The following is a 20,127-nucleotide window of genomic DNA, read 5'->3' as shown; positions in this document are numbered from 1 at the left end:
TGGTGGGAGACCCCACCACTCGAAAGGCGCCGTGATTAGAATTACCATAAACTAAAGAAGAATTCTGATTGGGCACACTAATAAGACTAAATCTCATTGGCAACGCCATGATCGACAAGACAGCTCTGATTGACGACACCAAAAGAGAGGGAATTCTCACCGACTACCGTGTGGTCGAGAGAAGGCTTTAAAAAAGGTAACACCGGCACGGCACAATCACTTATCTTATCTTATCTAACAGAAAAAGAACAAGTCAATTAAACGCAAAGGTCCAAGATTAATCTATTCAACACAAGTACTAGATAATCAAATCATACACTCGCAGCAGTGTAATACAAAAAAGGGAATCGAGAACTACGAACATTAGTCCGCACAGTATATACAATCAACTACAAGGAGCCCTACGAGGCAATACAAAGAATAAGACAAAACATAGCTATACACAACGTGCAGACTCACGAGGTAACGTTCCATTTCAAATTAATTCTTAACTATATCAAGCTATATACGCCAATCTGCAAAACATAATACAAGCAATTCAAGCGACGCCACGTGCTCATATACAAGGAAGCGCGGGGGTTTACGACCTCGCTCTTCTGTGTGTATTATTTCATCTACACGTGTGTTACATATAGAGGACCAGCAAGGCATCAACTTCTTCCTGTGTATGCGACTTATGTGATAGCTCAGTGGCAATAAACATACAAATCAAGAAAAGTAAAAAAATCAATTATAAAAATAAAACTAATTATAATTCAACTAGTACAATCATAAATAAAACAAACTAAATAACAAAACTGCTCTTTATTGAATACATGTACTATCTTGTCCACTAGCCTGCAATCCTCCTATCAACATCAGGAGCTCACATCTAATCTTAGTTACTTGGCCCTCCTCGCCCCGTACACTATTTTTAAACAATAACAAAAATTAAATGATATCGTAATAAGTTGCAAAAAGAGTTTCATTTATTTATGGCATATAATTAACACATAAGTCATTTTATTTTCGTAATTAATTCAATTATATTTTAGATCTGCAGCTGCTTACATCATCACTCTTATTATAAATATAGCATGCACTGCTTCACAATTAGCATATAGACAAACATTTAACTTCTACATGGCTTATCAATTCCTGAAAATTAATCGCAATTCGTACACTTTTCTTCTTAAGCAACAAATCTTAGTTTTCGAAAGCAACAAAAACGTTCTAAAATCGTATCGAGGCGATGTTATATAATAATCGAAAGATTATTCAATACTATAAATTTAATATTATGATATTAAATATTTTAATATTAGAGTTTTATTATATCATTCCTACAGTATATTATATTTTGAATAAAAATATAGCAAAAAATTGTCACAATGATTTATATTATAATTATTTAAATTTTTAAATTCAGCAAGTATTCGAACTACATCAAAATATACAGTGGGTAAAATATAAAGATATACAGGAGGAAAAGAAGCGCCAAAACTAACAGTATCTTTGTAAGATTGGAACTGTTAATAGACTACCTCATTGTCTAATATTAACTGGCAAAATTTACTAATGTAGATTCCACTGTAGAAACGAAAATATTGTATTTATGAAAGCTGAAATGGAAATTCTATACCTTCTTATAGGAATGTTCGTATTACATGAATAATTTGGTATTCGGCACAAATTTAATATTTAATTGCTTTTTTTCTTTGAGAAATTACTGTTTATCTAAGTATATATAGACCTCCAAAGTTTATATTTCACTTTAAGCAATTAAATATAATCTGCAGTTTTTATAGAAGTTCTGCTTAATGTAAATTTCAAGAATAAATAAAAATGAATCAAATAAGGTTACTCTTTCTCAATAACATAAATTACTATTATTAAATTAAAATTAATTTTATTATTTTAAAACAGATTCAAGAAACAAAATTATTATTTTAAAAAGAAAAGACAAGCATCCTAAAATATGATCATATGACTAAATTACTATTTATCTAATTCAATCATAACTAAATAGTTCATAATGACATTTTCAATAGTTCTTCCAAATTGTATTTCAAACTACTTTAACTTAAACAAATAAAACTTTAATTCATTTTTCCAAAAATATATCTATATTTCAACAATTAAAAGGAAATATAACAAAATATAAGTATATTACAGTTATAGTTAGGTATATAAATCTAAATAAAACACTTAAAAACATTAAAATAAAAATAAGATTTATATACAAATCCATATTCTAGCTGTAAATAATAATTACTTTTAATTATATCGAATTACTTTCTAATTATTTAAAATAAGTCGTATTGAAAATAAAATCAAAATATTGAATATGAAACTTTAGAGATAAATAAAATAATTAATTTTGAAATCAAAACATTTTATGTTTATATTATCATATAATTTTAAACTGTAAATACTTTCTTAAAGTTATACTTTAAAAAGTTGTTAATTTTTCAACTAAGAATATAAAAATTATTCGATATACGTTTGTTTATATTGTTCTATATAATATGTATCAATAATAAATGTACAATGATTTTTATTCTATATTTACAGTAAAGCAATTTTTTAATTTGGTAATTCTATTTGTACTCAGTATGATAAATTTATATACACATCTCCTAATATAATGAGCTAAATGTCACTAATGATATCGATTTATTTATATTTAAGATTACAGAAATAATGAGTACGACATAGAATCAAATCTTAGAAATAAATTTCATACTTTATTTTCATGGAGCATAAATAAAAATCCTCGTAAGTCAAGTACATGTATAATTCTATATTACAGAAATCATAATAGAAGCACTGCATTAACATTTATTAATTTTATCTCTAAGCAAAAAAAGCAAAAGTTTATGCACAAACAAATAAATTAATGAGAGGATTTAATTTGCTATATTAAACTCACAAACTGTATATTTCAAAGAATGACAGAGAACCCGCAAAAAGTACATAAAGCTGTTAATGCAATAACCGAATTATATATCTAAGAATAATCGATAAATAATTAATAATTAATTCCATCCGCGATAATATTAATGTATTGAATTTCCACATGTACATGTTAATACTATTGCATAATAATTACTGTTTAGTTGATTTAGTTCGTTTAATATCAATAGCTGATATTTAAATGCCTATTAAAGAACAAAGATTTTTTTTGAAGGATTTAATTTTTTTTATTTTAAACAATGTAATGCATATAAAATTATAAAATATATTTATTTTATGTATAAATTTTTATGATTATAAATTAGATACGAGAATTTAAGCCTTAAATAATAAAGTTTGAATTAAATAACCATTTTCTATTTTCTCTGAAATAAATGTCAAATTTTAATAATAATGGATATTCTACTAAACTGAATATATATATATATATATATATATTCATCAGATTTTCTCAAGCACATAGCAATAAATATAGTTTTCTTAACTATATTAATTTTATATTTTATTAATCTCCTTATTAAATAATACAATACCAATGAATGTCGTTTAAATCAATTATTTTATCCCCAATTAAATATATATATTTTTTAATATAATATTATTTTAAAAATTTATATTCGAGTCAAAGTATATAAGACAGAAATAATTCATTATTTTTAAAACTATTAATCAATAATAAAAGCAAAATTAATTATTAAATAAGATTTATTATTTGTATTGATTAATATTATACAAACAATATTTTTTCAATCGTAATTAATATTAGGATTTAATTTGAAAAAAATTATTAATAAAATAAATATAAAAATAATCTTTTTTATTTTTATATTATAATTTATTTGTTCAAAATAGTCGCTAATTGATTATATATATATGAATATTATATTATGAAATAAGTATTAATAACATAAATATAACAATAGTTTTTCAAGATTGTAAAAACATATAATGCAAATTAATTTGCATATCAAAAAAATAAGAGCTAACTTTACGTAAATTTGATTTAAAACTTGAAATTAAAGTATAACTGGTACCAAATGTACCGTAAATAATATGAAAAAATTCGTTTACTAAATAAAATGTCGATATAAAATAACAATAAAATAATTGTCTTGCAATATTGCATATATAAAATTTAAAAATGTATTCATATATTTTTAAGTATAAAAATCCAACACTATTATAATAAAATGTGTGAAAAAATTTTGAAAATCATAAACAATTTTTCATCGCTTATGATACATCAAGTCCGTTAATCTGACTCAATCTAGTTTCAGGGCTTGCAATACGGGGCATAACAAAAAATTGAGAGCAGAAGTCTAACCAGCTATTCTTTTCACTAGGATAAAGTATCTATCCATTTGTTCCTGAATTCGATGAAGGCGAAGAAATAGAGAAGAAATTATCTGCCTGAGAATCGCCGTCGAATGCCAACCCAGAGTCACTTTCAACGTAATGCTCTCGGAATACGTAATATGAGATTTAACCACATAGACAGGCAGGCAGTCCTTTCTACCACTTTACAAAAGAATCTATTGTTTTTTATTTTTACGTCTTATTTCAAATCGGCTATACTCATTTTGCCTCGAGTACGTCCGATAATCTTTTCTTTTTTCAATCTTTCTGGTTTCCATAACTTCAATGTCGGTCATGGCGAAAAAAATAGGACATTATCATGCTCCTTTAAATTTCTTCTTGAAACGATAATTGATAATAAACACTGAAAATGATACTTTTAAAACAATAAATATTACTACTAAAATCATTGAGACATTTTTATAAAGTAGTATTGCACTTGTTATCCGTAACTGTAACTTACTTCATAATAAAAAGATGTTCACAAAAACTTTTATAATAGAAATGTATTTTCTACAATATAATGCAAATTGTATTAATTAAAATCTATATTATAATATAAATACGTTGTCATTTAAAACTATTATTTTTTAAACAATTTTGGTTAAATACTCTTTGATAGCTGTTTAAATTTAAATTTAAAAATTGAAAAAGCTCTATGAATATATAATAATATTATTCTTATATAATTTATTGCATAATAAATAGTAATTGTCATCCAATTTACATAATAAGTATAAGTTTATTTAGTTATGCAATTAAACAGAAAATATATTAAAATATAGTGAATTTAACTATTATAAAATAAAAATTTCATCTAAATTAAATTTAGATACATTAAAAAAAAATTCCTTCACGTTTAAATTTATATAATTAAATTTTAATTTTACCTTTTGATTATACATTTTAAATAACTTATATTGTATGAAATCGATTTAAATATTTTTTAAATTCAATCGTTTTGTATTTTATAAAAATAGTAGAGCTAATTGTACATCGAAAAATATTTTCTATAAAACTAAAAAACACTAACATTAACAATTTCTATACTTGCTTTAATTGTTTGAAACGACTTTATTTAAATTTGAAGAATGAATAACATAAATTGCAATTTTTACTATTAAAACATTTTTTAATAAAAACTTATTTATGTGCTAATTACATACTATATACCTTAAGTGATACGGTATGTAAATTCGAATCAATGTATACATTGTATTTATTATATGATCTACACTGTTTCATATTTTTCGGAAGACTAAATATAAAAATATGAATATATAAATACTTGTTATAATATACTTATATATAATTCTTGGTTTTATATAACTGGCATGGTAAATAGAACTGTTGAATTATATATAATTGAGTCTAATGCATTCTTTACAGGATATCAATAACAAATTATAAGTAATACCATTTTCGAAGAATTATGTATGTATATATATATATAGAGTGGGAGAGAGAGAGTGGGAGAGAGAGAGTGGGAGAGAGAGAGTGGGAGAGAGAGAGTGGGAGAGAGAGAGAGTCTCATAATTATGAACACTGTAATTTCCTTACAAGAAAATATATTTATTATAATACTTACGTTTAATTTTTATTAAGAAATTCTTGTATACAGAAATAAATATTTAACAAGTATTCTTTACAAAAATTCTAAATATATTTTCCAAATGCAGATTAAAAATATGAATTTATAATTTATTATGAATTTATAAATATCGATTGTACATTGTTTTTAATTGAAACATTAATTAGAATTAAAAAATCTTTGTATTCTATTTTATTTTCTCCTGTAATTAAGCCTCTAAATATATAATTATTGTAAAAGAAAAGGTATGAAAGAATTAGATAATTAGAAAAAGATAAATCATTGAATATTTGTATAAAAAAATTAAAATTAAATGTATGTGTACTTACAATAATTAAATTATAAAATAAATAAGTTCATTAAAAAATCTATTATAAACTCTTTGATTAAAAATTATAAACATATAATATACAATAAATTATTTTTATATACTTTCGAAAAATCAACAGTAAAAATAACAAACAATCGTTAGAAAAATTAAGTAATAAAATAGTCAATATATCAATAATAATTAAAATACTATATCAGTTTAAAAAACATATGTCAAAAAAATGATAATACCAAGATGACGTGAAAGGATGTGTCGAGCTCAAAAATCAACTCTGTTATTGAAAAATTGATGATTGCGACTACAAAAATAACGAAAAATATATAAGTAACATTATATTCAACGTGATACCCGATTTTGTAATTATTACCTTCATTATTTTTCAATCCGAATGCTTAATATACTAAATAACTCTATAACTAATTTTCTGGATATGCGTAATTTTAAATAGTGACTTAAAATATTTTAAATAACAAATTGTTAACAATCATCTAGTTGTAATCTTTTGAAATTGTTAATACTTATCTTGTATACATATGTGTATGTACATGTAAATGCAATTGTATTACGCATACGTATATACTTGCATATCAGGTACAGTTTAATTAAGATTTAATCCATTGAATAGAATTTAATTAAATAATATTTAGTCTGTACAATTTACTTTAAAGATATTTTTAATCAATTAGATTGAGAAATGAAATTCCATTAAAATGAAGATTAAAGTGAGAATGATATATACTTTTTTTTATTATTGGTGAATATTACTTTCCTTGCGAATTAAATATATCATGAAAAGAAAAATAACGCTATCGTTATGTATGTAGCTATAACAAAATGTTACAACTCTTACAAAATCATATAACGCTATAAAAAAATTGTAATTAACTATGATTATTTACGAAACAAACGTATGACATTACATTGTTCGTTTAAATTCTTAGCATCGTAATAATAAAATTTAATAAATATCAAAGATCTCATGAAATGCTATTGTTTTCTTGCTTGAGAGAATTTTTTGGTCGACGTTAATGCAATAACAATGTTCAATTTCTATTACATAATATTTATGTACACGGAAGAGGAAAAATAAAGGAAGAGGGCTGAGAAAATGATGTTACATAAAAGCGAAATTGCGGATACATGTGGAGATGTATAGGTAGTATATAATTAGACAAAGTGGTTGAAGAATATTTCGTCTAACGTAAGAATATTGTCAATCAATTCATAGTATAAAAGCAATCTGGTCAGCGGGCTGCTGGTAGTATCCCGCGGGGTATGAAACGAGAGTATGTGCCTGTATGTGGGTTGCTTGACCAATCTCCACGTGGATAAATGGTTAAATCTAAAGGGCAACCAGCCAGATTCAACGCCAGGAGGAATAACGGCGATTCAATGAAAGAAAAAAGGAGAAAGAGAAAGAGAAAAATAAAGAAAGGAGACTTTAGAAATGATGTATTGTTTTATATACGAATATATGCATATACGCTTGTCTATTTGAATATATATATAAATTGTTAGTCATTTTTAAGGAAAATTGACTTGTAATTTCAATTCCATGTGACTAAATTCTTATTCAAACTGAAAATAAAAAATAAATAATAAACAAATTATATAATTAAATTTAAGGAATCATTTAAAAAAGTATAAAACCTGTAAAAAGTAAAAACGCTACATCTTTAGATAAAAAATTCATTTTTAGATAAATTATTAAAAAATCCCGATATCATATGAATGCTACAAAAATATTGAATTTTCTTTTTCTCTACTCAATATATACATATATACTGCTATATAAATAACCAGCTCTTTTTATTTTCTCTTTTTCAATTCTTCTACCATTTTACTGTTAATATAGTTTCGTTGAGAGATAATTCGATTAAAGTGCGCTAAAAAATATTTATTCAATAAATATTCCTGAAGAGTATGAAGAGAGGTCAAACTTGTTGACGTTGATAATTGATCATTTATTTTTTAAATTGTTTCAAGCTGAACTTATTATAGAATTGTGATTGAATATTTACAAAAAACATTTTTGAAAAATAATTGAAAACATTTAATGAAAAATTTAATTTAATTTTTATGATCATTATCTAAAAAGTTAAAGTATCGTTTAATTAAATCATCAAAAATTTCATTACAGCATTGCATTATTAGAGTATTCGCCACATTAACATAAATGGAATTATAACACAACAAAAACGCATCTTTATAGCAACGATATTTGATTGAGCTATATTATGATAAGCGATGAAAATTTTAAATATATTTTTATAAATATAAATGAATTATTTCTATTTATAATATTATATATTAATATAATCAATATAAAGAAGGATATCGAAACGAAATCTAGAGATTTCTATATTTTTATATATATTAAATAAAATGTATACACAATAAGCGTATACATAAATAGGTATAGGATGGGAACGAATCACTAGGTGATTATCACTAGAGCTTTTCGTAAGAGATGAAGAAAGTTATGATTTTATATATGAAAGTCTTTCTACTTCCTTGTAAAATATTGGGTAGGATTTGCAATAATATTATTTATTAGTCTAGTCAGCAAAACCTGAACATAATATATAAATACATTTACATCCAATTAATTATATGTAATATCTTACATACATACTTTTTAATGCATTACAATACATCTATATAATAACAACACTTAATAGAAAAATATTCCTATAGTTCCAATATATATGTAAGTATTATTGATTAATGTATTATTCAAATGGTTTGGATACACTTATTCAAGAATTTTTACCTCATCTTTCTATTTAGGAAGAACTTTAAAAAAAAAGATAAGATACAGGTCCGTGAGGGGTATCAGAATGGAAACTGCCATCTTTGTCTTTTTCTCGAGCAAAAAAAAGCGAGCATTCTGTGTTAACATCAATTTAAATATTATCACTTTTTCCTAGCAGAAAATGAAATAATATATCATATGGCTTGTAAATATGTTTGCGTTAGTATTTCAAGCCTCGATGCGTAAATTAGTTTATAACAACTAGATATATTGCAAAATAAGAATTTATTTTGCTAATGTACTACAACATCAATTTAATAAAGTGAAACATATTTTTATGATATTTTTTATACAAAATCCCCTGTAGATGTAATAATTTAATAATTTCTTACTTTACTTATGAAATACTTAATGTTCATTGATGACATCATAATAAAATATAGCTTATTACTTAAATTATTTCTAGTCTTATAACTAAAACAAATAAAACGTAGAATATTATCATTATACAAATCATTAATAATAATCAAACGAATTCAACCATTTATATATTTTTATAAAATACTTTAGATATTAAAATTTCATAATCTAAATTTAGATAAATTTGTTATAATATTGATAACAAAAGGAACTATAGTTTTATACAAAAACAAAAATATTTTTACTTAATTTAAAATAAGAATAAAAATAAATGATTTTTCAATATCTTGTTGTAAAAATCCGCAAATAACGAAAAAGATAATCATTTTCAACAAATAACAATATATCTATTATTTTGTAAATAATCCTTAACAGCAAAAACATAGTGTATACCTATAATCAGTCAAAATAAAAAAAAATGAATGAAGAGAGTCGAATAAATAAACTCGGTAATTCAATTATCAGTAATAAAAAAGAAAATTGAAATCAGAAATCATAACGCTGAAGCAGATTCAAATAATTTTTTGAAAATGAAAATTTTGCAAACAAAAATTCACAAGATATTGTAGTATATAATAATCCTAATTTCTATATGAATTAAAAAACTCTCTTAGAAATATAAGATCGTACAAAAGAATTACTATTTAGATATCTAAAATATAAAAATCCTTCTATTATTCAAATGTATTTATCATATTTGAAAAATTCTACAAAAAGCATAATACGCACGCAAACCTCCGTAATCTGTGATACTCTAGTGAAATAAGGAATCGGTTCTTGATTTGTATTCCACCTACTATTCCCCCACCAACAGAAGTTATCTTTACTTATTTCTTCATCATATACTTTAATAAAGATTAAAGTACAATATAAATGTTGTCGAAGAAAATATGTATGAATTTTTACTATTTATAAGAAAAAAAAACTAAAAGAATACAATATACGACTATTATGCAATAAAAATATATACTCTATATGTATTGGTTGTTTATATTAGTTTTAAATAACATACAAAATTTTATGAAATATCAATAATAAATTAGAATAAATTAATAAATTAAAATAATATTAAATTGACTTCTAATATTATTTTTTAAAATATTAATTTTTTTAAAGTTTCGTTTAAAAAACAATCTCAAAAATGTCTAAATTATGAATCTTATACGTTTGACTATAATTGTTTATTAAAATATATATTTAATATCTATATAATAAATATGTATTAAAATATAGGTACATGTATATATATATATATATATATATATATATATATATATATATATATATATATATATATATATATACTTCCTATAAATATTAAAAAAGGTAAATTTTAAAAAACACTTCTAAAATTATCAATTCAGGTATACGTAATCGATTATAAAAATTTAGATGTAAATTTGTATACTTATTAATATTGATAATATTAATATCATTCCTAAAATATATTTCTGTTTATTTTTAATTTATAAACAAATCATTTTAATTGTAAATAAAACATTACTGATATAATCAAAGGTCTATTAATCCGTACATTCAATTATAAAAGTTACATATTAATGAAAATAATAATTTCTTTGCTACGCTTCCCTTTCTTGCATTTTGATAGACAGTGGAAAAGAGTATATATATACATGACGACTTTTAATTATTGACTGTACAGATAGATAGGTGCAAAATACAATAAATTTTATTATTAATATACCTTGCAATATTTGTGTAGTAAATGCATTATAGTTTATTATAATTTAAATATTTTAATCATTTTTTTTACAGATTTCATTAAAATAAAAGATAATGCCCCGTCTAACTTGATCTCAAATAAAGAAAATGCGTAAATATATAAATACTCAAATAGCCAATATCAAAATAATTACATAATGCTACTTATTATACGTTTTACATAAAGTTATTTCAATATTATATTAGTCAATAATAAAATTAATTTCGTTTTTTCATTATAGTATAATTTTAAAAACTTGATATATAAGATACTTATAAATAAATTTAAGTTTTTAATATGTTTTAAGCCTATTCATTAAATAAATTATTAAATAAATTTGAAAATAGCATACTCATTCTCAATAATAAATGTATCATGCTATATAACATTTCACGATTAATAGAAATATAGATGTATTAAAAGATCTCTTTAAAAAGTAAAGAATAAATCCTTTAATAAATGAGGAACAAATTAATCATTTTATTTCTTAAACATCTTTGTATTTAATTGAAACTATATTTCATTTTTTTCAATAATTTGATGTTATCCATTAAAAATTAGTAGTAAATCGTTATTTTGTTTACCTATATTGTTACATTGTTTTTATCTGACAATTAAAAAGTGCATGGAATATGAAAACCAAAAAAATTAATTCATTCTCAAAAGTTTGATTGACAAGCATCTACAAAAATGGGATATCGAGAATAAATAGATTGTATCAGACATGCGTATACATATATTTATATCGTCACAAGTTGAGAAAACGTATACGATTGTTTATTTGCCATTTACTTCTCTAAATCTTAAGAGGAAAGGACCATATCGAAATGGACCAGGCTATCCCATATAATGTATGATATATCTTTAAATATAAATACTATATATGTATATTAAGGATATAACGAGGGAACAACCTGTCGTTACTTCTCCTTTTATTATCGAAGTTGTATAAATTAGGATGCGTCTTAGTTATACAACTAATAGCGTTGAATCGAATTGTTCCGATTTATTAATGGACAGATCTGTGCGTATAGTTTTTAGAATTTTTATTATAATTACTTTAATCCTCTTCAGGGAAGATTTATGCATTACCTCTTCATATTTAAATGAATGAGAACTATTTTAATATTTTTTATTAAATACAAATTTAATTTCCTTGTATTTTATTTACAATAAATAGAATATTTATGATATTAACAAACTATAAACATCTCCACTATAATATTAGTTCATTAAAGATTAGTTTATTAAAAAAATATATATATCAGATTTACATTAAAATGTTTCACAAATGATCAATCACCTCAATACTAATAATTAATAAAAATATAAAGAAACTAAATATTAGTAAATTTTTAATTACATTATTTGAATCTATTTTGTATTGCAATACTATTTTACCTTTCATTTTATAATGAAATAAACTATATTATTTAGTCAAGTGAATAATACATCAATGTTATATAATTAGTGAAAATTATTCTTTAAACAAATTATAAGGAAACAAATAATAATTTAAATAATTTATAACACACGAGGAAATAAACATTATCAAATGTAGACAAAATAAAAGACTGAGGATGGTTTTTTCTTCCAAAACATTTTCACAGAAAACGAAAGACAACTCGATAACAATTCGACACAATTGGGATGGTATATCTCTCAGCTAATTAGCTATTAGCGCAACAAACAAGACTAGATATGGCCGTACAAGTAATATTAACAACCCCTCTGAAAAGCTCTTGTTCACCCTTACTCTCTGTTTCTATCTCTTACTATTTTATCTTCTTGGCTCAAGTCTTTTCCTCCCCTATTTTTGTTCCTTCGATAGAATATTCAAGTTACAAATTAATTTGCAGAGATTATCCATTATAATTTCTATACATTAGCACGTACTCGCACACATGAATTCGTATCTGGGAATTAAATCAGAGTGCCTGAAATGAAAAAGCAATTAAACTGTAAAATGCGTTTATCATTTATCCTTTTTTCCTCTATGTCTTACAGTGATAATCGAGACACTTAATAAGTACAGGAAAAATATTATTGTTTTAACGAGGTGAGTAAATAGCAACAATGAATATTGAAACTAATTAACACATCTTCGGGAAAATGTATCAAGTGCTCTTTGATGCGTGTATTTAAAGAGAGGTATACATCGTTTTGCATTCTCGGCGTAGTAACAGGAATTGCTTTAAAAAATTGAAGAAATTAATGCTAAAAGCTGGCTTCATGGGAAAGATTATTCTACAAATCCGAAGATAATTATAAAAGAGAATAAATGCTATTTCTCTATTGCATCCAGTTTATTGTTATTTGAAAGAAACCATTTCTCTCTCTCTCTCTCGCTCTCTCTTTGTCTGTTTATCGTTAAATAAATAATTAAATATATATGCTGATATGAATTTCCTTGTTTGTATACATACATCTTGTAATCTTTATTTCTTTAGGACATGAAAATAGTCGTTTCTTCGGAGCTTTCATCTTTAAATCAAGATTACTTCAAACTAGCGTAAAATAAACTTAAAATAAACTAAGGCTATTACATCGCTTTTACCGCAATACAATCGAATAACAATTGACCATTTGTTATAAGAATGTTGACGAATATCAAATCAAGGTATTAAAATGCCATTCTAAATACAGAATCGCTATATTTTTACTATTTTATACAGAATATCTATATTTAAAAAGATAATAATGTTATTGAATATACATTTTTCATTATCGTTTCTTCTTTTGCTTTGTTTTGATATAGTTCCTATATCTACAGAGCATAATAAATAAGATTTTTTACAACATTCAGTGTAATAAAAATAATTTGAACTCAATAATATTTTAATAAGTGATAACAACATTTTTCATATATCAAAAACAATATTGTAATACGATTTTGTATAAAAATATTTATATTTTTTTTATTAATTACAAACTATTTCTTTTATTTATAAAATTTTCGAGCTTATATTTTTATTAAAAATATCCAATTTAATCAAATTTTTTAAATATCTTTCATACAAACTTCTACAACTATTGATATTTAAAATTGAAAATTATTCTTGTTTCTTCTATAATTTATAATTTTACATTATAAATTAATTGAAATATTTTATGAATGTTAGAGTATTTTCGACGTAAATACTTTCAATTATAAGTCAATTTATAAGCTTTTCCTTTTGAATCATTTTGCAACAAAATTAATGTTTTTAATATATAGAGATAAAATTGAATAATTAAATAACTTTAAGATTATTATTAAGATTTAATGTACATTTAAAATAGAATATTAGTCTTTCGTTAATTGGAAAAAACAGATTGCTTTGGATAAAGTATTTGAAATGGAGGTTACCAATTTTTTAAATTAGATAACATTTACTTCACAGCAGTAGCCTCGGAGGGCAAGTGAGATCCGCGGCATAGCATATTGGAAATATCATAGTACCGATGCAATTAGTAATAATGATTGAAGTAACTCGTCTATGCACGCATATTCTTAAAAATTTGCTCAATCCATCCTCGCTTGATTATAGAAAGGTGAGGCTAGATGGTTTCATACAGTAAGTACAAAACTCTCGGGAGGAATTGAAATTAGTTAACCTTTATCGTTATTGTTAATTTTGTTCGACCTTAGCAATACACACTTTAATCTTCTGATTTGCTATCTGTGATTTGGTAAGTTAGGTGATCGGATCTCAAGGTTTCTTCTTCAAGTTTTGCAATTAGAGATACTAATCCTTTAATTTAAAGAGTTAGAAGCCCACGTATGTCGCTTGCACTTAAATATTCGATATTCAGAGAACATCCACTAGTCCGATTCTCACCCCCCCCCCTCCTGCATATATTTATATTCCAAATTTGGTGCATTTACAATTGATTTGACCGAGATTGCGCATGTAATTTATAGGAGAACATAAATTACGAATAGATTAGTACCGTTGATATTATACTAATGAATAAGACATTTTCTGATTATGGAATATCTATTTTATTTCAAATCAATTATTTATTTATGTTTGAAACATTTTTTACAAAAATGAAGCATTTGTATCTTAATTTTTTTTTAATTCAAACATAAATTTTTGAAGTAATTAATTTTATATAAACGGATAAAAAATCAATATCTTTTAAATTTTTAATTGTAAAAAATTAATATACTTATGTAAATCTTTGTATATTTTAAATGACTTTATATTCATAAAATATAGCAATCATTTAAAATAAACCTTGTAATATAAAAAATAAGGTTCCGAAGAGTTTAATCATACTTCTTCGATTTAAAAAACTAATATTCCTACTAATGGCTTAAATTATGCTTCACATATATTACAAATAGTTTAATCCATTTAGAGTTAATATGAATTTCATTTAACGTATTCTTATCCAAAATTAATTCAGTCTTTTTTTGTAATGATCAACAATAATATAAGACAGGGCAACAAGTGTAAAAAAAACACGGCTACCCCAGAGCCTTCGAATCGGATAGCGCGAACCGTTGGGTCTTGATATTTCTAAATGAAAACGATGTCATCGGCCTTGTGTCGCACTATTACTATGCAAATAGATTCGCCATGGCGTCGCACAAATGACAGAAGCATCTTGGCCAGTTGACGCCCACAATTTAATAGAATGTCGTTTCACTGTACCACCCAACCGGATTCGAGTAATGAAATCATCCAAGCGTTAACGCACGTGAATCCAGGATAGGACGCTTGTTCTGTGGAGACACAAGGTCTTCGCTAATTAATCGCCCCAATGCCTTTCCAGATACTACAAGCCTATTTTTCACCCTTCATTCACGCAGAGTATGATAATACTTTATCTTAAAATTTGCTGTGATGAACTTTGCTGATGTAAACAAACTATATTGGTTTGAATTATTTTACTCTTTACACTGTTAACCTAAGATTATTTTACTCACTTTTTCTCAAATTTGAAAATAATCCATGTTTATTATGAAAAATATAAATAGTTTAGAATGCTTAGAATCAATTAAAAAATATATTATAAACCATACGAAAAATAGATCTAAATGTAAATTCTATTTTGAAAAAATTTTGAAAAACTGAATTTAATTATTAATTGATTATAAAATTTACATAATAAAGCATATGGAATTGTACAATTTTCAGTTAAAGTTCATGATATTAAAACAGTAGCTTAAACGATAAATATAATTAATAAATTTATCTTTTTTTCCATTCGAGTGTTCCAAAACCTTTTTGTAATTGCGTATCCTTCATTGAGTTAATCAAGCAAAATTGAATCTAATTATCGAAAATTAATTAAAACTTCAATTAATTAATCATTAATTTAGAATAATAATTCAAAATAATAAATAAATAATTCAAAATTCGCTCTGTCGCCTCTTATCTGTTTGTTTATGTGCTTTTGTTTTCTTATATTATCTATAATATTTTAAATACACCCAATTATGAGTAAAACACAATGTACATACACAAGCGATTTTAAACAGATGTTTAAAAGGATCGATATAACTGTGTAATAAAGCACTGGGCAGTGTATTCATAATCAATTTTTTCTGATTATGTAGAATAGGCAGGAAATATATTGTAACAGCTATAAAAAAATAGAAGTAATTTATATGTTATATGTTAATAAATAAATAATTAATCGAAAATTCGAAAATAAAATATTTATATAAATTTTAAGCATGATTGTTACAATAATCGACTGAGATATAGGAAGCATATTATAAAAGTAGGCTTTATATCAAAAGAAAACATGTATGCTAATATTTTAATGCTTATATTTGATTTGCTTCATTAGTGGAATAACTAATTGTCTTATCTTCTAGACAATATTTGCATACTCTAACTTTGATAAATTATAGAAGATTTATTAATTTTATTATAAATATAAATATAAATATAGACATATATATATATATATATATATATATATATATATATATATATATTCAAATAGGTAATTATTAAACTATTGAATCACTATAATTCATCAAAAATCATAAGTGAATACACAGATATAAGAACCTATCAATGATTACTTCGCATACACGACCTTATTTTTAACGGGAAATTACTTTCCCGTTATAACAGTTAAATACAATATTTAATCAGCGATGTATTTAATCATTAATTAAATATGAAATTCAAAAAAATTATTAACTTTTAACATTTTCGTCATGATTTTCTGAATTCATATGTATACATTTATAATATACGTTACGTGTACTAGAAAAGAATTGATATTATGGTTTATTGAAGTTACTGAACATATGATTTAATTTTTGTTTATAAATTTCGAAATATAAAAAGAAATTTTTGTTAAATAGATAAAATATTAATAATTTGATTTTTTTGGAATAAATATATAATCGGATTTTATTATTTTATTTATTTATAATTTTTCTATAGGAATGTACACTTTGAAAATTCTTTTTTATTTCATTTCTAAGTAAAATAAAGACAAAGTATAGTCAGAATTATGATAACTAGATAATAACTAAAATGAAAAAATATATAAAATTATATCATTACTTTTTATTTTTAGAAATAATATTAATTTCAGTTTTCTTTTACTAACTCTAAATATATTTATAGCAATACGTATCTGTTAAAGTTTTATTGCGTAAAGTACATAATATACAATCAAATACATCCATTAATATACAAAATTTAAAATTTTCTAACTTCTAAAAATGTGTAATTTTTAAATTATATCATTTCAATAAGTAAAAAACAAAAGTATGCTACTGAATTATATTTTTTAAATTGGATGTAACTATTTAGTAATAATACTCATCATAATTATCTTGTATATAATATTTTAAAGTACAATAAATCCTTCAATATTCTATTTGTAATATATGACTTTTACTATACGTTATAAATTTGAATATTCTTATTGAATTGAATAAAGTTTTATTTGTTCTTCTGAATCTTCTACCAAACAGGTATCGGCACATATCAGGCAAACTTAGGATTACACCTAAGATAATAGGATAATGTGCAAGATAAACTAATATCTTCAGCGTCATTATCTTTCTTAGTATGTCATTTTATACTTATCGAAACATTCTAATTAATCTTTTTAATTAATTTAATTTTAATTATTTTAATTATTTAAAATTTTATTATTTTAATTTAATATTTAGTTATTGTTTTTAAATTTTCATTTCTTCGTTTATCATTAATCAATAAACTATTTTTTTTTTAAGTTGATAGTCGTTGATATTGCAATAATACAAAATTAACAACTAATTCAATGTACGTTTTAGAAATCGAATAATTAGTCCTACAATATTTATTATACTCCAATACTGATTATTTACTTTTAAAGTTGGTAGATTCATAAATTGATACTTACATAACAATTAATTTAATTGTACTTATAAAATATAAAAAAGTTAATAAATCTGATAAATTTTTATTCCAGCATAAATTAATAAAAACCCTGAAATTCTATTATTTTTATGTTTATTTTAATATAAAACCGGCAGTCGTACGTTTATGATATTTTACAGTGACAACAGGTTTAAAAATGATAGTTATTCAGAAGTTATTCAAAAGAATAATTTAAAAATTATGATTTATAAAATATCGGATATACACTCTATACACCCATAAAAAGAAAGGAGACATTTATACAAAACTTACAGAATCTTTGTTTTTACTATTTGTAAATGTAGACTTTATGAATATATAGTCATACATATAACACAGTAGTTTTGTCAGCATGTAAATTGATCCTTCTCGCTTCGGTAACTAAATGACCCCCCCCCCTCCACCCTAACTCGATGTATTTCGTACTCTTGTGTTCCTATATAATATGTATAGTCTATATAGAAACGCGTTGAATGTCGATTTGTTCCCGTCGAATTTCCATCGACAAATCGTAATTTATGCAAGAATAAATTTCATCTACTGTATCCACCTGGGGTCGAGACGAGAAAAGAGAGAACTAGATAAAAAGAATGAGTGGAGTGGGATACTAGGATGCCTATCTACACGTAACTCAAACTACTACTTGCGACTTCACTTCATCTCAATTTTCTCATTATAATTGCATTAGACCACTTTTTCAATTCCCAACGGAAATAATACTGAAATGTTATCATAACTGTAATAAACCATTTATTTGGAATCGTATTTTTCACTATGCTATAGCGATAAAAAGATCTCTAAAAATTAATATTTGAATTAAAACAAATTAGAAAATAACTATTTATAAATATTTCATAATACCGTTGTTGCATCCATATTTAAAAAAACTTATACTTTTACTTTTATTAAAATAAAAGTATAATAAATTACTTAAACTTTTACTGCACAAAAATAAAAGTTTTTTTATCTATAAAAATTAAATCCAATATCAAATAAATTAGTTTGGTAAGAATATTTATATATTAATATTTCTAATTATAAATATCCGTACAAATGTTTGTTAAAAAGCAGATAATTATATTAATTAGATTTTTGTATATTAGACATACATATTTTATATTTTCTTTATAACTAATAATCTTCAAAAATAATTTAAGTATGCTAAATATATTTTATATACCTATATATGCAAAATATTTATAATTTGAATCAATGGAGTTATATTTTTGTTAAATTTTTGTTAATTAAATAAGACATTAGATACAGCGAGAAATGAAAAAAGAGAAAGTTTAAGACTTGGCGCCTGTCCGACGGCCGCTGTCCAGCATCTCCGAGCCAGACAAAAGATTCTGATTAAAACTAAATCTATATAGTGGCATTGAGTAATAAAATAATCGACCAAAAGGGCGAGAATAAAATGGAGAAATAGGAATGCAATGACATTAACACCGCCGCAAATCTTAAGACAGGTGAAGGAATTCTGAAGTCAAAAACAAAATAATTAAATACAGTTATTAAAGTTATTACAGTTATTAAATTGTATATACTTATGAACTATCTTTTTTTCATCTATAAAATTATTGATATTGAATTAAATATTTTTACAAAAAATGAAAATAAACTTTATGT

General features: G+C 23.7%; 1 protein-coding gene across 1 annotated transcript in view; it reads right to left on the bottom strand.

Moving 5' to 3' along the window:
* Nucleotides 1–804: 804 nt before the first annotated feature.
* The window catches only part of LOC105361676 (membralin), a 57,783-nt gene continuing 38,460 nt past the window's right edge, over nucleotides 805–20,127 (bottom strand). Inside the window, exon 11 of the mRNA XM_011498927.1 lies at nucleotides 805–907. Within this exon, the coding sequence (XP_011497229.1) occupies nucleotides 805–907 (103 nt within the window). The remainder of the gene's footprint in view (nucleotides 908–20,127) is intronic.

Source organism: Ceratosolen solmsi, unplaced genomic scaffold (genome assembly GCF_000503995.2).
Source record: "Ceratosolen solmsi marchali unplaced genomic scaffold, CerSol_1.0 scaffold30, whole genome shotgun sequence".
NCBI lineage: Eukaryota > Metazoa > Arthropoda > Insecta > Hymenoptera > Agaonidae > Ceratosolen > Ceratosolen solmsi.
The sequence above is the reverse complement of the archived record's forward strand: the minus strand, read 5'-3'. Positions and strand labels throughout refer to the sequence as shown.